Source organism: Agrilus planipennis, unplaced genomic scaffold, assembly GCF_000699045.2.
Source record: "Agrilus planipennis isolate EAB-ADULT unplaced genomic scaffold, Apla_2.0 scaffold32, whole genome shotgun sequence".
Lineage (NCBI taxonomy): Eukaryota > Metazoa > Arthropoda > Insecta > Coleoptera > Buprestidae > Agrilus > Agrilus planipennis.
The window spans coordinates 1,923,509-1,938,575 of record NW_020439506.1 but is presented as its reverse complement, the minus strand read 5'-3'; the positions used below and the strand labels follow the sequence as shown (position 1 = coordinate 1,938,575).

Sequence of the window (15,067 nt, the reverse complement as noted above, 5' to 3'; positions counted from 1 at the left end):
TATCTTAATTTCTGTAATGTCATATAAAAATTGCCTAAACATCGTCCAGAGAATTAGATAAAATAGAGGAATAATCTTTATGGCTGCACACGTGAAGAATACTATAGATATAATGCCCAATCACATAAAAAAAAGTAGTAGATCGCTGTAGTCGCTATGCCCAAGACATTACATTAAAAAATACATTAACCTTTATCTTCACACGTTGAAAATGATAATGGAATTATAAACAAACTGAATAAATAAATACTTTTTGAGTTATATTGGTGGTCTTGGCAGTCGCAGCGCCCTCTATTTTATTAAATAGCACAATTTTTATCTACAAAGATTATCTATCTGATTTCAGCAAATATATATTCCTTCTTAACAGTTGATTTGTTTATTTGATTAATTATTGATTGCTGTTTAAATTTATAATTTTAGAATAATAAATGGTTTAAAATAACATATTTCAATATTTATTTTTCCCAAGCGCCGACGAGGAATATGGAGACACTATTTCATGAGAAATCTCACCTGGTCTGTGATACCTTATGTATCTATGAAATTAACCAGAAAAATATAACAATAAACAAAAATAAATAATATTATCATTTGGAACCATTTGTAACCATTTCGCCAAGTAAATGCAACTGAAGTCACTCATATAAAAAAAATTGCAGTATGAACTTACACAGTGATATGTTTCTAATTTATTTTGTGACAAATAATGTTTAGTATTTAATAATTACTCATAAGTTGAAAATAACATTTCAATTACCTAAATCTTATCATAATAATATTATACGACACAACAATGATTTCAAGACGTTAAATTATACGAAACGTACTTATAAAATATGGGTAGTTGTGGATACCTAAAAATTTCGTGCGTCCTTGGGATAATAGTGAGAATAGCACTTAAACTGTGGGCATATTCTGGAATAGTTCTTGTAATATGTTTTCTTTTGTATTATTTTTATGGTGGATATTTCGCTTTTGGGTTGCTAGTTTTTGCATTAATAGGTAAGTAACAAAAATATTGTTTGCTAATGATTAGTAAAGTAATTGTATTAATAATTTTATTACAGGTATTTTTTACCATGCTCAAGACAACTTCCTATACTATCCAGATTTGCCCACTCATTCTAGAGTGTATGTGCCTGTACCAACAATATATGGTCTTCCTTACGAAAATGTGAACATTGTTACACCAGATGGAATAACACTACACATGTTTTTTATACATCAACCCAAAGATAAGCAACACAAATCGCCAACGATTGTGTTTTTACATGGTAATGCGGGTAATATTGGACACAGACTACAAAACTGTGTTGGCTTCTATCACAACCTTAGTTGCAATATTTTATTAGTTGAATATCGAGGCTTTGGTCTTTCACAAGGCTCACCATCTGAAGAAGGACTGTATATTGATGCTAAAGCAAGCATTGACTATTTATATGGAAGGAATGATATTAATCATTCTGAAATTATAGTTTTCGGTAGATCTCTTGGTAAAAGTGTAAGATAAAAAGAAAGTGAGGTCATGGAATAATTAAATTAATTTAAGGTGGAGCTGTAGCAGTAGATTTAGCTAGTAGAGTCGATTATGCAGATAAATTATGGTGTTTGATTGTGGAAAATACATTTACTAGCATTCCAGACATGGCCAGAGTGTTGTTAAGTTGGAGGTTTATTAATTACATTCCCCTATTTTTGTACAAAAACAAGGTAAGGCCTATTCAAAATTTTATTGTCGGAATTAGTATTTATACCTGAGATTTCCCTTGAAATTTTAGTATGTTGTTCAGCATGTAAGTGCGTGGAAAAAATTTCTTTACATAAATTTCTGGCTTTGGGAAAAGCAACTCATGCAACCTAATTCAATCGTAACTTAACTTAGCCCACACTAAGATAATTTCCAGGTATACACTATCAGCACTAACTGCAACTTAATTTACTGAAGAAAAATAAATATATATTTGCTAGAAGCTCTGCTTTTAAAAATTTAATAATATGATTACAGAACCTAAATCATTAAATTTAACTAAACAAAGATTAAGAAATAAACTAAAAAAATGGCTTAAGTTGAACTAGAAATTTATTATTGCCTATTAGTGTTTCTGAGATTTGGTGTTATATACGAATACCTCACATTATTTATTTTCCTCCTACTATGTGTATTTATGTCTGTATACCGTATATACAAAATTATGCATACATTCTTATTCAACGTACTAAAATTTTAATGAAATTGGAGGTGTGTAGTAATTGGGACAATTACGTTCTTTTTTAAAGTTATGTAGCAATAGGAAAGGTAAAATGAGACCCCATCTTTTGTAGTTTTCATCTTTTTATAAAGTAATGCACATAAGAACCCCCACACTTTTTATATCAGGCATGTCAGATGCGCTGGTGCCTCCTGCTATGATGTCAGAATTACATAGTCGTTGCGGGAGCGCCATAAAGCAGCTCTTGCAGTTTTCAACAGGCACTCACAACGAAACATGGACAGTGCCTGGTTATTATCACGGGATCGCTATTTTTCTACAACACTGTCGTATACAAAATCCGGAAAAGAGTAACAAACGTGTTGATGATGAAAAAATACGGGTCGAAAGTGTAAAATGGGGTACCGTTGTCAACATATGATGAGTACTTTCTTAGTACACGTACACTTTTTATACGTAGTGCTAATTAAACGTTTATTGCAAATAGTTTTGAAAGGCTAATTAATTGTAGCCAATTAATTTCATTTTTACGTAAGAAAAATTGTTGTTTGATTATAACTTCATTTTCTTTTTTATTGTTTTAAAAGAAGAGCTTTTTAACTTACAATTGGCATAATAATTTCTATTGTTTCAGACAGTAAACTTTCAAAATTAAATAAATACCTTAAATAAAGTTGTCATTTGCAATAAACACTTAAAATGGTTATTTCACACCTTTGAGTCAGTAAAGGTGTGTATTTTTATAAGTTGTAAGTTTATGACGTAATATAAGTTATTAAAGGCAATAAATTATATCTTTTATTATGATTAAAAATAATTGTGTTTTTATTACTTGATTTTTGATAACACATTCATCTATCAGATAAATTAGTTTTTCAAATTGTTTTTGTAATGATTACCCGACTTTAAATAAAACCTTTATTCTAAATCTAAACTTTATATATACAGTAAGTATGTTTTCCTATTAATGTAATTGCTATTTTAACAAATTAAGCTTTGCCTTAACATCATAAGACAACTTTGAAAATTCTATAAAGTCCCATGTATGTTCAAAATTATTATGTAGGGCTTTAGCAAAGTTCAAGTCACTGGAAAATACGATATTTTCGTAGTTATTAAAAAGACCTGTTATAGTCCAGTTCATTGATCCAGCACTTATAAATCCTTCAATGTCTTCTACATAGTCTTTGACCATGTATTTGTAATGCATAATGCTTTCCCTTTCTTTTATTGAGGGAACATAGTAGTTAACTTTAATACCTAAAATCAACGTATAAACAATAAAATAAGTAAATAAAGTGACTTGCAAGTTTTCAAAACCTGAGGTCTCTATTTTTTTAATAAGAGAATTTCCTTTTGCACACAGAAAATCGACAATTATTCGAATTTGTACTCCTCGATCATTGGCACTTAGTAGTGCTTCGCCAATTGTATTTATTGTTAAAGCCATAACAGCAATATCAAGTCGGGTCTTAGCTGTTGATATGAAATAGCAAATTGGCTCAAAATGAATGTTAATATTGCTTACAAGGTTTTTTACTAATTTGTTGTCTGTAGGCCACCCTGTCATTCTTTTGCCTCGTGAATACGTTACTACACAATTATGCCTCATATAAAATAAGCGGTTTTGTTTCCATTTCTGCCTTTTTTGAAGTAAACACCAAATAAAAAATGACCATGTGCTTAGAGAAATAATAACGCTAGCTCCATACCACAGCTTTAATATGCATGCCATACTTTTACTGATAAAAAGTACTTACTGTTATACATTAAATTAATAATTAGATTTCGAGTTAAAAAAATTATACTACTGTTGCCGCTTAATTAGAAAGTACATAATTTTACGTAACTTCATTTAGAATGAGTTATTTTGTATCCTCAGATTAATTTGTAACTTTCAAGGTTCCTATTGTTTAAATAGTTTAAAAATTTAAATTATTTTATTTATATTTGACAGCAAAATTCACGTTACTTTATTTCAAATCATAACAGATTACAGATAAATATTCCAGTAGCAGATTCACCAGATTGATAACCATCATAGATAATAGATATACAAAGGGTAATCATATCATTGAAGTGTAGTCTAGTTCAATGAATCATATAATCATCACATAGATAATCAATTACCATCACATAGACAAAACCACAAGTTATCCATAGATAATAAGCATAGACATATATTAACGGACGTGCCTTAGCTGTATGTCGTTTTAATTATTTCTTGGCTCGAAAAGTGAGGGAGATGACGTATGGTTCCGGACTAGTGCTATCTCTTTCATGACACGCCTACGCACTATCGTGAGAGAAATGGATATTGTCCGAAACTTCGTTCCATCTCTTTCTTATGTTGTACCACAATTCTGACCGCAAAGGTATGTCCATTAGTAAACGCCGATGATTATAAGCATGTTAGTTCATTGATATTGGTTAATTGATGAATACCATAGATGAGAGATATATAGTATAGACATACAATAGCATAGTATACGTCAATGATATATAGTATATTATCTATGTATAGTATATTTCTAATCTGTGATGAATACAAATGGTTTATAACCTCTAAATCATTTAAATGTCAAATATAGTCAAAATATTTAATTTTTATTTATTATGCATCGAAATATTAATCATTTTCAGATTCATTACCTTAAAACTTTTTTGAAAGGAAGCGCTTGTAACCGTAGTTGTTTGCTAAATGTTAACAGAAAATTATTTTCTAATTTTCTTTCTAGCAGACATATAAACTGTCCTCGAAGGAAGGTAGGAATTTTAATAACAAGTTGGTATATTTCACTAATTCTGTGACGTTAGGTTTTGAAAGCTGTTAAGAATGAATATGGAGCAGTTTGGGCTCTTTTACATCGATCTGGCTTCAATGAAAATGAATTTGTTAGATATATAAATAAAAGAAATATTCATTCGTCATCTCAGAGATTCCAGCAGAATGACCCTAACGATCGTGAAAAGAAACCAAAGAAAGACAGTGAAGATAAAGTATCGTCATTATTGGCTAAAGCTTTTTTATGGATGCTCACTGCATACATGATAATAGCAGTTATTTCTTTGATGTTTCCAAACAGCAGTCAGCCTGAGGTATGTTTAGAGAAATAGAACATTGTTTAGCTTTGGGGAGGATATCAGTTGATTCTGGGTCCATCTGCCCTGGTTCAAGTCTTTTTGTGGTTTCCTTGGATCACATAGGCAAAGCTGGGGCAATAATATTCCTCAGATAATCTTACTCTTTTCTGTTCAATTTGTCTGTCCCATCTTTCTCACCTCAACTATCAGCCACCCATTCTCACGATTCCTAAAGGGATGTTAAAAAGGGCCTTCTGCACTATCTTCAGTGTAGTCTGGAGGGTCAGCTCACCCACCAACCTTAGTAGTTGATGGGAATGAAACACCCAAAAGTTTTTTTTATGTGTATTTGCTAATTTTAACTTAATTCAGTTTTATTTTATTATCAAATAAATAATATGTCCCAGGTTGTAAGGTACGTGTCATGGAATGAATTTTTATACCAAATGTTAGCAAAAGGTGAAGTAGAAGAGATAATTGTAAGGCCTGATGTCGAAGTTGTAACCATTGTCTTGCATGAAGGAGCAATTGTTAAAGGCAAAAGGGTAAATTTGTTACAAATTCAATATTTCATTGCTAATAACAGATGTTTTTTTTCTTTTAATTTAAGGTTGATCATAGAACTTATCATATGAATGTGGTTGATATTAATAAATTTGAAGATAAATTACGAGAGGCTGAAAGGAGGCTAGGAATTAAAGAAGGTGTACCTGTCACTTATGAGAGAGGAGGAGATGCTGCAGGAAGACTTCTCATTACTTTGTTACTTATTGGTATTATATTATCAATTTTATCAAGAAGCAGAGGAATCCGTTCTCCCCTTAGTATGGATACATTTGTAAATAGCAGGAGAGTTTTCATTTGTAGCATAATTTTATTAAAATATAACATTTCAGACTCAACTTGGACGCGCCAAATTTACTTTAATAGATCCTCTGACAGGACCAGGAAAGGGTGTTCATTTTTCCGACGTCGCAGGTCTTAAAGAAGCAAAACAAGAAGTCATGGAATTCGTTGATTACCTTAAAAGGCCTGAAAAATATAAAATGCTGGGTGCAAAGGTTTGCTGTTACCAAATAAAAGTACTCTTGTGATTATACATTTACATTCTATTAAAAAGGTTCCCAGAGGAGCCCTACTGTTAGGACCACCAGGTTGTGGAAAAACTTTGTTGGCTAAAGCTGTTGCAACTGAGTCAAATGTACCATTTTTGTCCATGAATGGGTCTGAATTTATCGAAATGATAGGAGGATTAGGGGCAGCAAGAGTTAGGTCAGTTTAAAGTGAAATTAAAATCATTTTGTTATAAATATTGAAAATGTCTAGGAATTTATTTAATGAGGCCCGCAAAAGAGCGCCGTGTATAATATATATTGATGAAATTGATGCAATTGGGAAAAAAAGGAGCGGTCAGATGAATTTGTCAGGGGCAAGTGGTGAAAGTGAGCAAACGCTAAATCAATTATTGGTCGAAATGGACGGTATGGCTACCAAAGAAGGTATTATTATGCTAGCGTCGACTAACAGAGCTGATATTTTGGATAAAGTACGATCCCAAAACCAAATACTTTAAAAAAACATTGATACGTTTCCTTCTATTTCTATTAAAGGCACTTTTAAGACCAGGGCGTTTCGACAGACATATTCTAATAGATTTACCAGACATTGAAGAGAGACAACAAATTTTTGAACAACACTTGAAGCATATTGTGTTAGAAAAACCCCCGAATTATTATTCGAAGCGCCTAGCATATTTAACTCCTGGATTTAGCGGGGCAGACATTGCGAACGTCTGCAATGAAGCTGCTTTACATGCTGCGAGAGTCAAGCAGAAACAGGTGACTGCTCGGAACCTCGAATACGCCGTTGAAAGAGTAGTTGGTAATTTTATATATATTTATTTTTCCTCATTAATTTGAGGAAGTGTGTAGTGGGTAAAAATTCTGAAATGAATTTTCAAGAATAATATTTCATATTAAACTAACTCACTTCTAAAAAATGTCTAAATTGTATGTATGTTTAATCATAGTATATTCAGTATATAGTTATATTAGTTCGACGGATTTGTGACCTAATAAGTACGGTTTGTCGTTGTTGCTGTTGTCATCTCTCGTAGCTTAGTGGTCAAAGCATTGGCGCGTAAAGCCAAAGAGCCCGGGTTCGATTCCCGGCGGGGATGTGACAACAGCAACAAAAATTTTTCCTCATTAATTTGAGGAAGTGTGTAGTGGGTAAAAATTCTGAAATGAATTTTCAAGAATAATATTTCATATATATTTATTCGTTGAATTAGGATTGTTTCCAAGAATTGGTGGTATGCAATCAGTGCTCACCTTAAACTAAAAGTGTATATCCTTTTTGTTTTTATTACTTTAGAATTTTATGTTTATCCAAACGATGAAGCTGATTTTCTGTAGAGTTTGCCCCTTCCTTTTTCAATCTAGTATTACCGATTGCCATCTTGTACAACAAATCTGTGTAGTACTATTAAAACTTGACCACCTGCAACACCTAACACTGGTGTCAGAATGCTAATGCTCTAGTCCTATGCTCACAACTTATAGATTGGAGCTGTTTATGTTTGTAGCGTTGTTGCAACGTTTCCAAGTAGTAGCTACTAGTCAGCAGGTTGTACGAGGGAATTTAAAATCGTCAATAAGTCTTTTCGCGGAGAAACGTTTAAATAGAAATTTCAAATGCTGACTTTTTGATCTCTAGTACCGCAAAGTGGGTTGAATTTTTTTCTACGTGTTAAGAACGCTATTGGAAACAAATAAGTAAAATTTTAAGGTGATCTTAAGAATTTTTTATTTGGGAACGTCCTTAATAATTTTTGGATCCTGTTTATTCATTTATTTAATTACAAATAATTGTAAAATTACAACTTCTTGTAATGCATTTAGATTGTATTTTACAAAGAATATACACTTAATTACAGGTGGTACTGAAAAAAGGAGCCATGCCATGTCCCCCGAAGAAAAAAAAGTCGTTGCATACCACGAATCTGGCCATACGCTTGTAGGTTGGATGCTGGAACACACAGACGCGTTTCTTAAAGTTACAATAGTTCCTAGGACAAATTTAGCCTTAGGCTTCGCTCAGTATGTCCCCAGAGATATGAAATTGCATAGTAAGGAAGAAGTGAGTGAATTAAATTAATAAGTAGTACATTACGTATCGAGGGAAGAAACAGGGTTATTTCAGACTGCATGTGTTCAGCGCATGCGCTCAAAAGACTAATTTCATTTCCTCCCGACTAAAACACGGCTGAAAAGAGGCCATTTCTTCCCTATTTCATAGCACGCAAAACGAGCTTTCCGCGCTAACATGACAAAGAAAAATAAGTTTTCAGTTGTGCATTATATGTGGTGCTGAGAAACCAAACAGATTTTTCAAATATTGACTGGATTAGTATACTTCATACGCGTTTGTAGTAAGAAAAAAATAATTAAGTACGGTTCTGATATATGGTGTGGTTTGTGGTTTTTTATCTAATGTTTATGTATATATTTTTTGTATTATTTAATGTATAAGAAATAAGTAGCAAAAATTACATGACAAAGGTTAAAATTGATTTTAAAATAACTACAAAAAGATTTAAACAGAGCTGAGCTCTACTAATTAAAACAAAATTGTAAAATATTGTTTTAAAGTAATTTGTTTATAGTTATTAACGGGATTAATGTGCTCTGATGGCAATCAATCTGTTGTTATTATTATCTTATTTATGTTACTGAAAAGAGAACTTCAAGGGTCGCTCTTGTTTTTAGTTTAGTTCCTTCTGACATTGTTGACCGCCCACTTAACATCCTTACATCTCAATATGGTAAATAAATGTATGATATATATCATAAATAGGGCCGAATTAAATATTTTTTTCTTTTGATTTTTTTTTTGTGTAAATAAAATACAAAACATGTATTGTACACCATTCATAACAGGATCCATTTTGAATAGACGAAGTTGAAGGTAAAATAAACACGAGACCTATTTTGTTTTTAATACATTCACAAGTACCCCCAAATATCAACATTGAGAAACTGTTTGGTTTTTCTATAACTTGTTATTGGAATGCAATTTTGCTCTGCTCTCGTTCAAGTAACATTGTCTTTGCCTGTATACTGTATTAAAAATATCTTTTTTTGTAGCTGTTTGAAAAGATGTGTATGGCCCTTGGAGGTAGGGTTGCGGAATCTTTAACTTTCAACAGAGTGACCACAGGAGCCCAGAATGATCTCGAAAAGGTGACGAAAATAGCCTACGCTCAAGTGCGAGAGTTTGGCATGAGTCCTGTAGTAGGTTTAGTGTCATTTTCGGAACAGGAAATGAAAGAAAGGGGTAAGAAACCTTTCAGTAAAAAGATGGCTGCTCTTATTGACCAAGAAGCAAGGAGACTAATAGCAGATGCCTACAAGCGCACGGAAGAAGTGTTGCTTAAAAATAAAGACAAACTGGAACTGGTAATTTTCATTAATTTTCTATTTTGTAGATAAACCTTTTTAATATCCTAGATAGCTGAAAATTTGTTGAAAAAAGAAACTTTGAATTATGAAGACGTCGAAAAACTCATTGGACCGCCACCGTACGGTAAAAAGAAGCTTATTGAACAAGCAGAGTTTGAAGAATCAGTAAGAAGTGATGCTGGTGTTGTACCAGTCTCTAACACAGCAAAAGGAATTTCAACTTCCCAACATGAAGCGGAGAACGGTAAATCACCTGAACAGTCGGTAACGAAAAGTTAGAAGGTAATAAAAAAATAATGTAAATATGAACCTGCTAGTATACAGAAAATAGAACAATGTTATTTAATATTTTAACAAGATAAATAGTTATCCTTATAATTGGCTTTTTAACCAGTAAAAAAAAATTAGTCAATTATGGTNTTAAAATAACTACAAAAAGATTTAAACAGAGCTGAGCTCTACTAATTAAAACAAAATTGTAAAATATTGTTTTAAAGTAATTTGTTTATAGTTATTAACGGGATTAATGTGCTCTGATGGCAATCAATCTGTTGTTATTATTATCTTATTTATGTTACTGAAAAGAGAACTTCAAGGGTCGCTCTTGTTTTTAGTTTAGTTCCTTCTGACATTGTTGACCGCCCACTTAACATCCTTACATCTCAATATGGTAAATAAATGTATGATATATATCATAAATAGGGCCGAATTAAATATTTTTTTCTTTTGATTTTTTTTTTGTGTAAATAAAATACAAAACATGTATTGTACACCATTCATAACAGGATCCATTTTGAATAGACGAAGTTGAAGGTAAAATAAACACGAGACCTATTTTGTTTTTAATACATTCACAAGTACCCCCAAATATCAACATTGAGAAACTGTTTGGTTTTTCTATAACTTGTTATTGGAATGCAATTTTGCTCTGCTCTCGTTCAAGTAACATTGTCTTTGCCTGTATACTGTATTAAAAATATCTTTTTTTGTAGCTGTTTGAAAAGATGTGTATGGCCCTTGGAGGTAGGGTTGCGGAATCTTTAACTTTCAACAGAGTGACCACAGGAGCCCAGAATGATCTCGAAAAGGTGACGAAAATAGCCTACGCTCAAGTGCGAGAGTTTGGCATGAGTCCTGTAGTAGGTTTAGTGTCATTTTCGGAACAGGAAATGAAAGAAAGGGGTAAGAAACCTTTCAGTAAAAAGATGGCTGCTCTTATTGACCAAGAAGCAAGGAGACTAATAGCAGATGCCTACAAGCGCACGGAAGAAGTGTTGCTTAAAAATAAAGACAAACTGGAACTGGTAATTTTCATTAATTTTCTATTTTGTAGATAAACCTTTTTAATATCCTAGATAGCTGAAAATTTGTTGAAAAAAGAAACTTTGAATTATGAAGACGTCGAAAAACTCATTGGACCGCCACCGTACGGTAAAAAGAAGCTTATTGAACAAGCAGAGTTTGAAGAATCAGTAAGAAGTGATGCTGGTGTTGTACCAGTCTCTAACACAGCAAAAGGAATTTCAACTTCCCAACATGAAGCGGAGAACGGTAAATCACCTGAACAGTCGGTAACGAAAAGTTAGAAGGTAATAAAAAAATAATGTAAATATGAACCTGCTAGTATACAGAAAATAGAACAATGTTATTTAATATTTTAACAAGATAAATAGTTATCCTTATAATTGGCTTTTTAACCAGTAAAAAAAAATTAGTCAATTATGGTTAAGTTTTTTCATTTCTGATGTTTTTACTAGGTAATATCCTCCCTATTTAACTTCAGTCGATATTCTACTATATTCCTATTGTCTATGTTTATTACTTTAATTAGTTATTATGAATAAGATCTAGATAAAGTAGACCTCTCTTAGTCCAGCCATTATGTATAATTGTTATTTTTTTTGTTTTCCCTTTTTTATCCACTTGATCCTAGAATTAATAACAGATTGGGAGTCAGTTTTTATCAATAATTTTTCGATACCTAGTTGTTGGAGACTTCAACACAGTAATAGGTGAGGGTAAAGTGGATGCAATAGCAGGTCCTTTTGGACTAGGCAATAGAAATGATAGGGGAGATAGACTGATAGAATTTTGGGATAAACATAACTTAACCATCGCGAATACTTTATTTAACCATCACGTTAGAAGGCGCTGTACGTTTGAACAAAATTAATTTTAATATGTTGTACAGTTTTCCGTGCTGATTAAGTATATACATACATGTTGGGAGCAGAAACCATTTCTTCCCCTAGTATTTGGAGTGAAGGTGAGCATACTAATAAAAACATTTACCCACTTCTGTCCTCGCGAATTTGAAAAAGATTAAAAATGTCTTATGAATGAGAAATGTGTATGGTGGATACGGCAGAAAAGAAAAAGTTAGAAACGTTCAAGATGTGATATTATAACTAGTAGATGATATGTAATACTAATACCTACCATAGATAGGAAAGATTAAAAAGTAGAACAAAGGTCAGTACGAAATCAATAAGAAAAAGGAGACAGAATTGTTTGATAAATGTGGAATATTTAATTTTTAAAAAAAATGCAATAATTGACTTAGAACGGAAAAGAGTGAGGGTGTGCATTTAAACTGTCTTCGGACTGACGACCTTGTGGTGACAAGAAACGACGATGTATTAAAAACAAATTATTACATTTTTAATGTTTTCATCATTATTAGAAAAATACCATGTTTGTATCCCTTATGTAGGTTTGTATAAAGTTGCTCCATTTCGAGCTAACCTATCAGCCTCTTCATTACCTTCATTTCCTGCATGACCAGCCACATACTCCTAAAGATGAAGAATCTAGGATACTTTTGTTTTACTTTTATAAATTCTTACCCATTGAACATCATCTAGCAGATTGATTAATGTATCAAGTTTTACAAAATCTGTTTTATTTTTTACATCACCACCTGTTGAAAGTTTCCAGTTATTTTGTTTCCACCTCTTTATCCACTTGGTCATGGAATTAATAACAAACTGGGAATCAGTTTTTATTAATAATTTTTTGATACCTTAAAAAAATCAAGAAAAATATTGTTTGCTTTAAAGCATATAATGAAAGTGCATTTTACCATTAGAGTGAGCTTTCTCAATAGCCCTAATACAGGCTTGAATTTCAGCGGTATTATTGGTAGGCCTTCCTTTAACTGGTTCTGATATATTCCTTAAAAGTGGTACTTTTATCAATTCTTACAAATATATTAGTATATGCATAAAAAACCAACCAGGAATGACCACTTCCAAACCATACTCCTATTCCAGCCTTTGCATTAACTTTTCCATTATTTTCACATGCTCCATCTGTGTAAACAGTCATGTACCCCTTTGTTGCGTCAATATTTTGTTTTTTTACTGTAAAATTGTAATTGCTTTCAGAGCCATCAGTCTCAGAGTTTAAGGTGGAAAATTTTCTATGTATAACAAAAAGAGTTTAACAGTAAAAATACTTAAATAAAAAGTAAAAACCTTTTCTGAAGTGCTGTTAAACTTGAAGTAGTGGTTGAACATTTACATAACACTTCTTTTATGCACTGAATTTCTTTTTGTAGTACCACTACCTGTTCTTCTGCTTTTTGTAATCGTTGTTTCAGTTGTTCTATTTCATTCCTACTTCTACAAAACAATTTTTAATGTAGATATAATTAATTTAAGATAATTAATTTACTCACAATACTGACATGGTACTGCTATCTGCAATTCTTTTTTTATTAAATTGTTTTACTGGAAATAAAGACAAAAAAACTAATTTACCTTCTTTACAATACAAATTACCCATACGTAACCTACGAACGATGCTTTTTGAATAGAATTCATAGATAATAGATATACATTGATAGCATTTTATTACTGTAACCATAGAGAAGACCGTAACTATTGACTGTAACCATTGGAGTAGTCTAATTCAACATATTAAATTGAAATCTTATCTATGATTGTAATATGATTATCTATGTATGTTTATAATATCATACATTATATATAATAAGTCGGAGATCCTCGGTACACGCAACCGTGTGAATCTGGCACCTGATATAAATAATACTCTAATTTAAACTTTACGAATAAATTGTGCGTTATTTGCGGGTTGTAAATTTGTAAGTAGCATAATGATGTGTTCATTAGCTTTGTTAAAAAAAAGGAAAATTGTTTCAGGTGTAGGTGGAAATTTATTGTTGATTTATTCAAAAACTACTAAGGATATCATAATTTAATTGATGCTATTGATGCTAATCGATTGCGCGTCATTTACGCTTGACCATATAGACTGAGCTATTATAGTTTATAATTTATCTTTATATGATTTATTAGTAGTAATTACATGCAGTACTTAATTTTTCATTGATATTACTAATACGCGTGCGCCATTGGTGAATCACAGATAATATGTTCATACTAATGCCATACAATCAAGTATTATTTGCAATTATTACTAAAAAAAGAACATAAAAATAAACTATACTTACTATAATAGCTCAAGTTCCAAGCACAAATGACGCGCAATCGTTTGGCGTCAATTAAATTACCATATATTCATTACTTTTTGAATAAATTGACGTTGAATTTCCACTTGCACCCAAAATAATTTTTCTTTTTTATATGATAATAATAAGTTTATTCTCTTACCTTTGGAATACTTTACCACCACAAAGAAAGAAATACTTGTCGGTGGTAGAGATTTATGTGTAACTTACTTATTACTCTTGCCATTTAAAAGAACTAATGGACGCACAATTTACTGGTAAAGTTTGAATCAGTGGATTATTTATATCGGGTGCCAGATTACCACAACCATAGATAATAGATATACAAACTCATTTACATATAATGATTGGACTGCTTATCTATATTCTTCACGTTTCTGTCGCTTCTGCGTTAAAAAGAGGCCCAACAAGGTGTTCCCCGTTTTTTCTTCAAACATTAAATAACTAATCGTTTGTTTGTCTTTTGTAAAAATCAAACAAATTTTTCCCAATGTGACCCCCTTTCTTTTAATTATCAATTTATTCCTATGTCGGATACGCAGCCACTGCCTTTTTCATATTATTTTTCATAGAATATGTTAAGGCTCTATAACAGTAAATTCGATTTAAATAAAATTTTCATGTTGACTGCACTTAAATTTCAATAAATTCTTGTATAAAATAACACTTTGCAATTTTCAATTAAACAGCAGTAAAAAATAAATCGTCATTGAGGTTAACTGTAGATTATTATGGCTTATAGCATGTTACGGTTATTTATCAGTTATTAGTTATTATTTTTATTATTTATTATAGTTAATTTCACTTCATTATGT

The 15,067-nt window shown here is 31.6% G+C and overlaps 5 protein-coding genes across 9 annotated transcripts; 3 read left to right on the top strand and 2 right to left on the bottom strand.

The window, feature by feature from the left end:
- The first annotated feature begins 570 nt into the window (after nt 1-570).
- LOC108733678 (protein ABHD13) lies at nt 571-3,011 on the top strand. 2 transcript variants are annotated; one of them, XM_018464947.2, is made up of 4 exons: nt 571-1,005; nt 1,071-1,496; nt 1,553-1,713; nt 2,381-2,468. In XM_018464947.2, the coding sequence occupies exons 1-4, from the start codon at nt 840-842 to the stop codon at nt 2,411-2,413; spliced, it is 786 nt and encodes a 261-aa protein (XP_018320449.1). In that variant the 5' UTR covers nt 571-839; the 3' UTR covers nt 2,414-2,468. The 2 variants fall into 2 exon arrangements, with proteins under 2 accessions (XP_018320449.1, XP_018320448.1); XM_018464946.2 differs by having other exon boundaries at nt 573-1,005; nt 2,326-3,011.
- A 90-nt stretch (nt 3,012-3,101) lies between these two features.
- On the bottom strand, nt 3,102-4,223 carry LOC108733679 (mitochondrial cardiolipin hydrolase-like). Its single transcript, XM_018464948.1, has 2 exons — nt 3,534-4,223; nt 3,102-3,473 (listed from the first exon to the last, which is right to left on the bottom strand). The coding sequence occupies exons 1-2, from the start codon at nt 3,946-3,948 to the stop codon at nt 3,190-3,192; spliced, it is 699 nt and encodes a 232-aa protein (XP_018320450.1). The 5' UTR covers nt 3,949-4,223; the 3' UTR covers nt 3,102-3,189.
- Nucleotides 4,224-4,807: 584 nt separating this feature from the next.
- Nucleotides 4,808-10,135, top strand: LOC108733660 (paraplegin). Its single transcript, XM_025979222.1, has 11 exons — nt 4,808-4,979; nt 5,031-5,312; nt 5,705-5,842; nt 5,908-6,135; nt 6,194-6,358; nt 6,418-6,569; nt 6,624-6,843; nt 6,908-7,178; nt 8,236-8,438; nt 9,446-9,757; nt 9,809-10,135. The coding sequence occupies exons 1-11, from the start codon at nt 4,830-4,832 to the stop codon at nt 10,037-10,039; spliced, it is 2,352 nt and encodes a 783-aa protein (XP_025835007.1). The 5' UTR covers nt 4,808-4,829; the 3' UTR covers nt 10,040-10,135.
- Nucleotides 8,239-14,520, bottom strand: LOC108733661 (ribonuclease H1). Of its 4 annotated transcripts, none has more exons than XM_018464919.1 (8): nt 14,395-14,520; nt 13,440-13,491; nt 13,237-13,383; nt 12,996-13,181; nt 12,843-12,934; nt 12,607-12,782; nt 12,452-12,555; nt 8,239-8,327 (listed from the first exon to the last, which is right to left on the bottom strand). In XM_018464919.1, the coding sequence occupies exons 2-7, from the start codon at nt 13,448-13,450 to the stop codon at nt 12,466-12,468; spliced, it is 702 nt and encodes a 233-aa protein (XP_018320421.1). In that variant the 5' UTR covers nt 13,451-13,491; nt 14,395-14,520; the 3' UTR covers nt 8,239-8,327; nt 12,452-12,465. The 4 variants fall into 4 exon arrangements, with proteins under 4 accessions (XP_018320421.1, XP_018320420.1, XP_018320418.1 ...); XM_018464918.1 differs by lacking the exon at nt 14,395-14,520 and adding an exon at nt 13,522-13,634 and having other exon boundaries at nt 13,440-13,461; XM_018464916.1 differs by lacking the exon at nt 14,395-14,520 and having other exon boundaries at nt 13,440-13,683.
- LOC112905890 (paraplegin-like) lies at nt 10,228-11,484 on the top strand. The gene is made up of 2 exons (XM_025979223.1): nt 10,228-11,064; nt 11,116-11,484. Exons 1-2 carry the CDS (start codon nt 10,765-10,767, stop codon nt 11,344-11,346), a joined length of 531 nt encoding a protein of 176 aa, XP_025835008.1. The 5' UTR covers nt 10,228-10,764; the 3' UTR covers nt 11,347-11,484.
- Nucleotides 14,521-15,067: the final 547 nt, after the last annotated feature.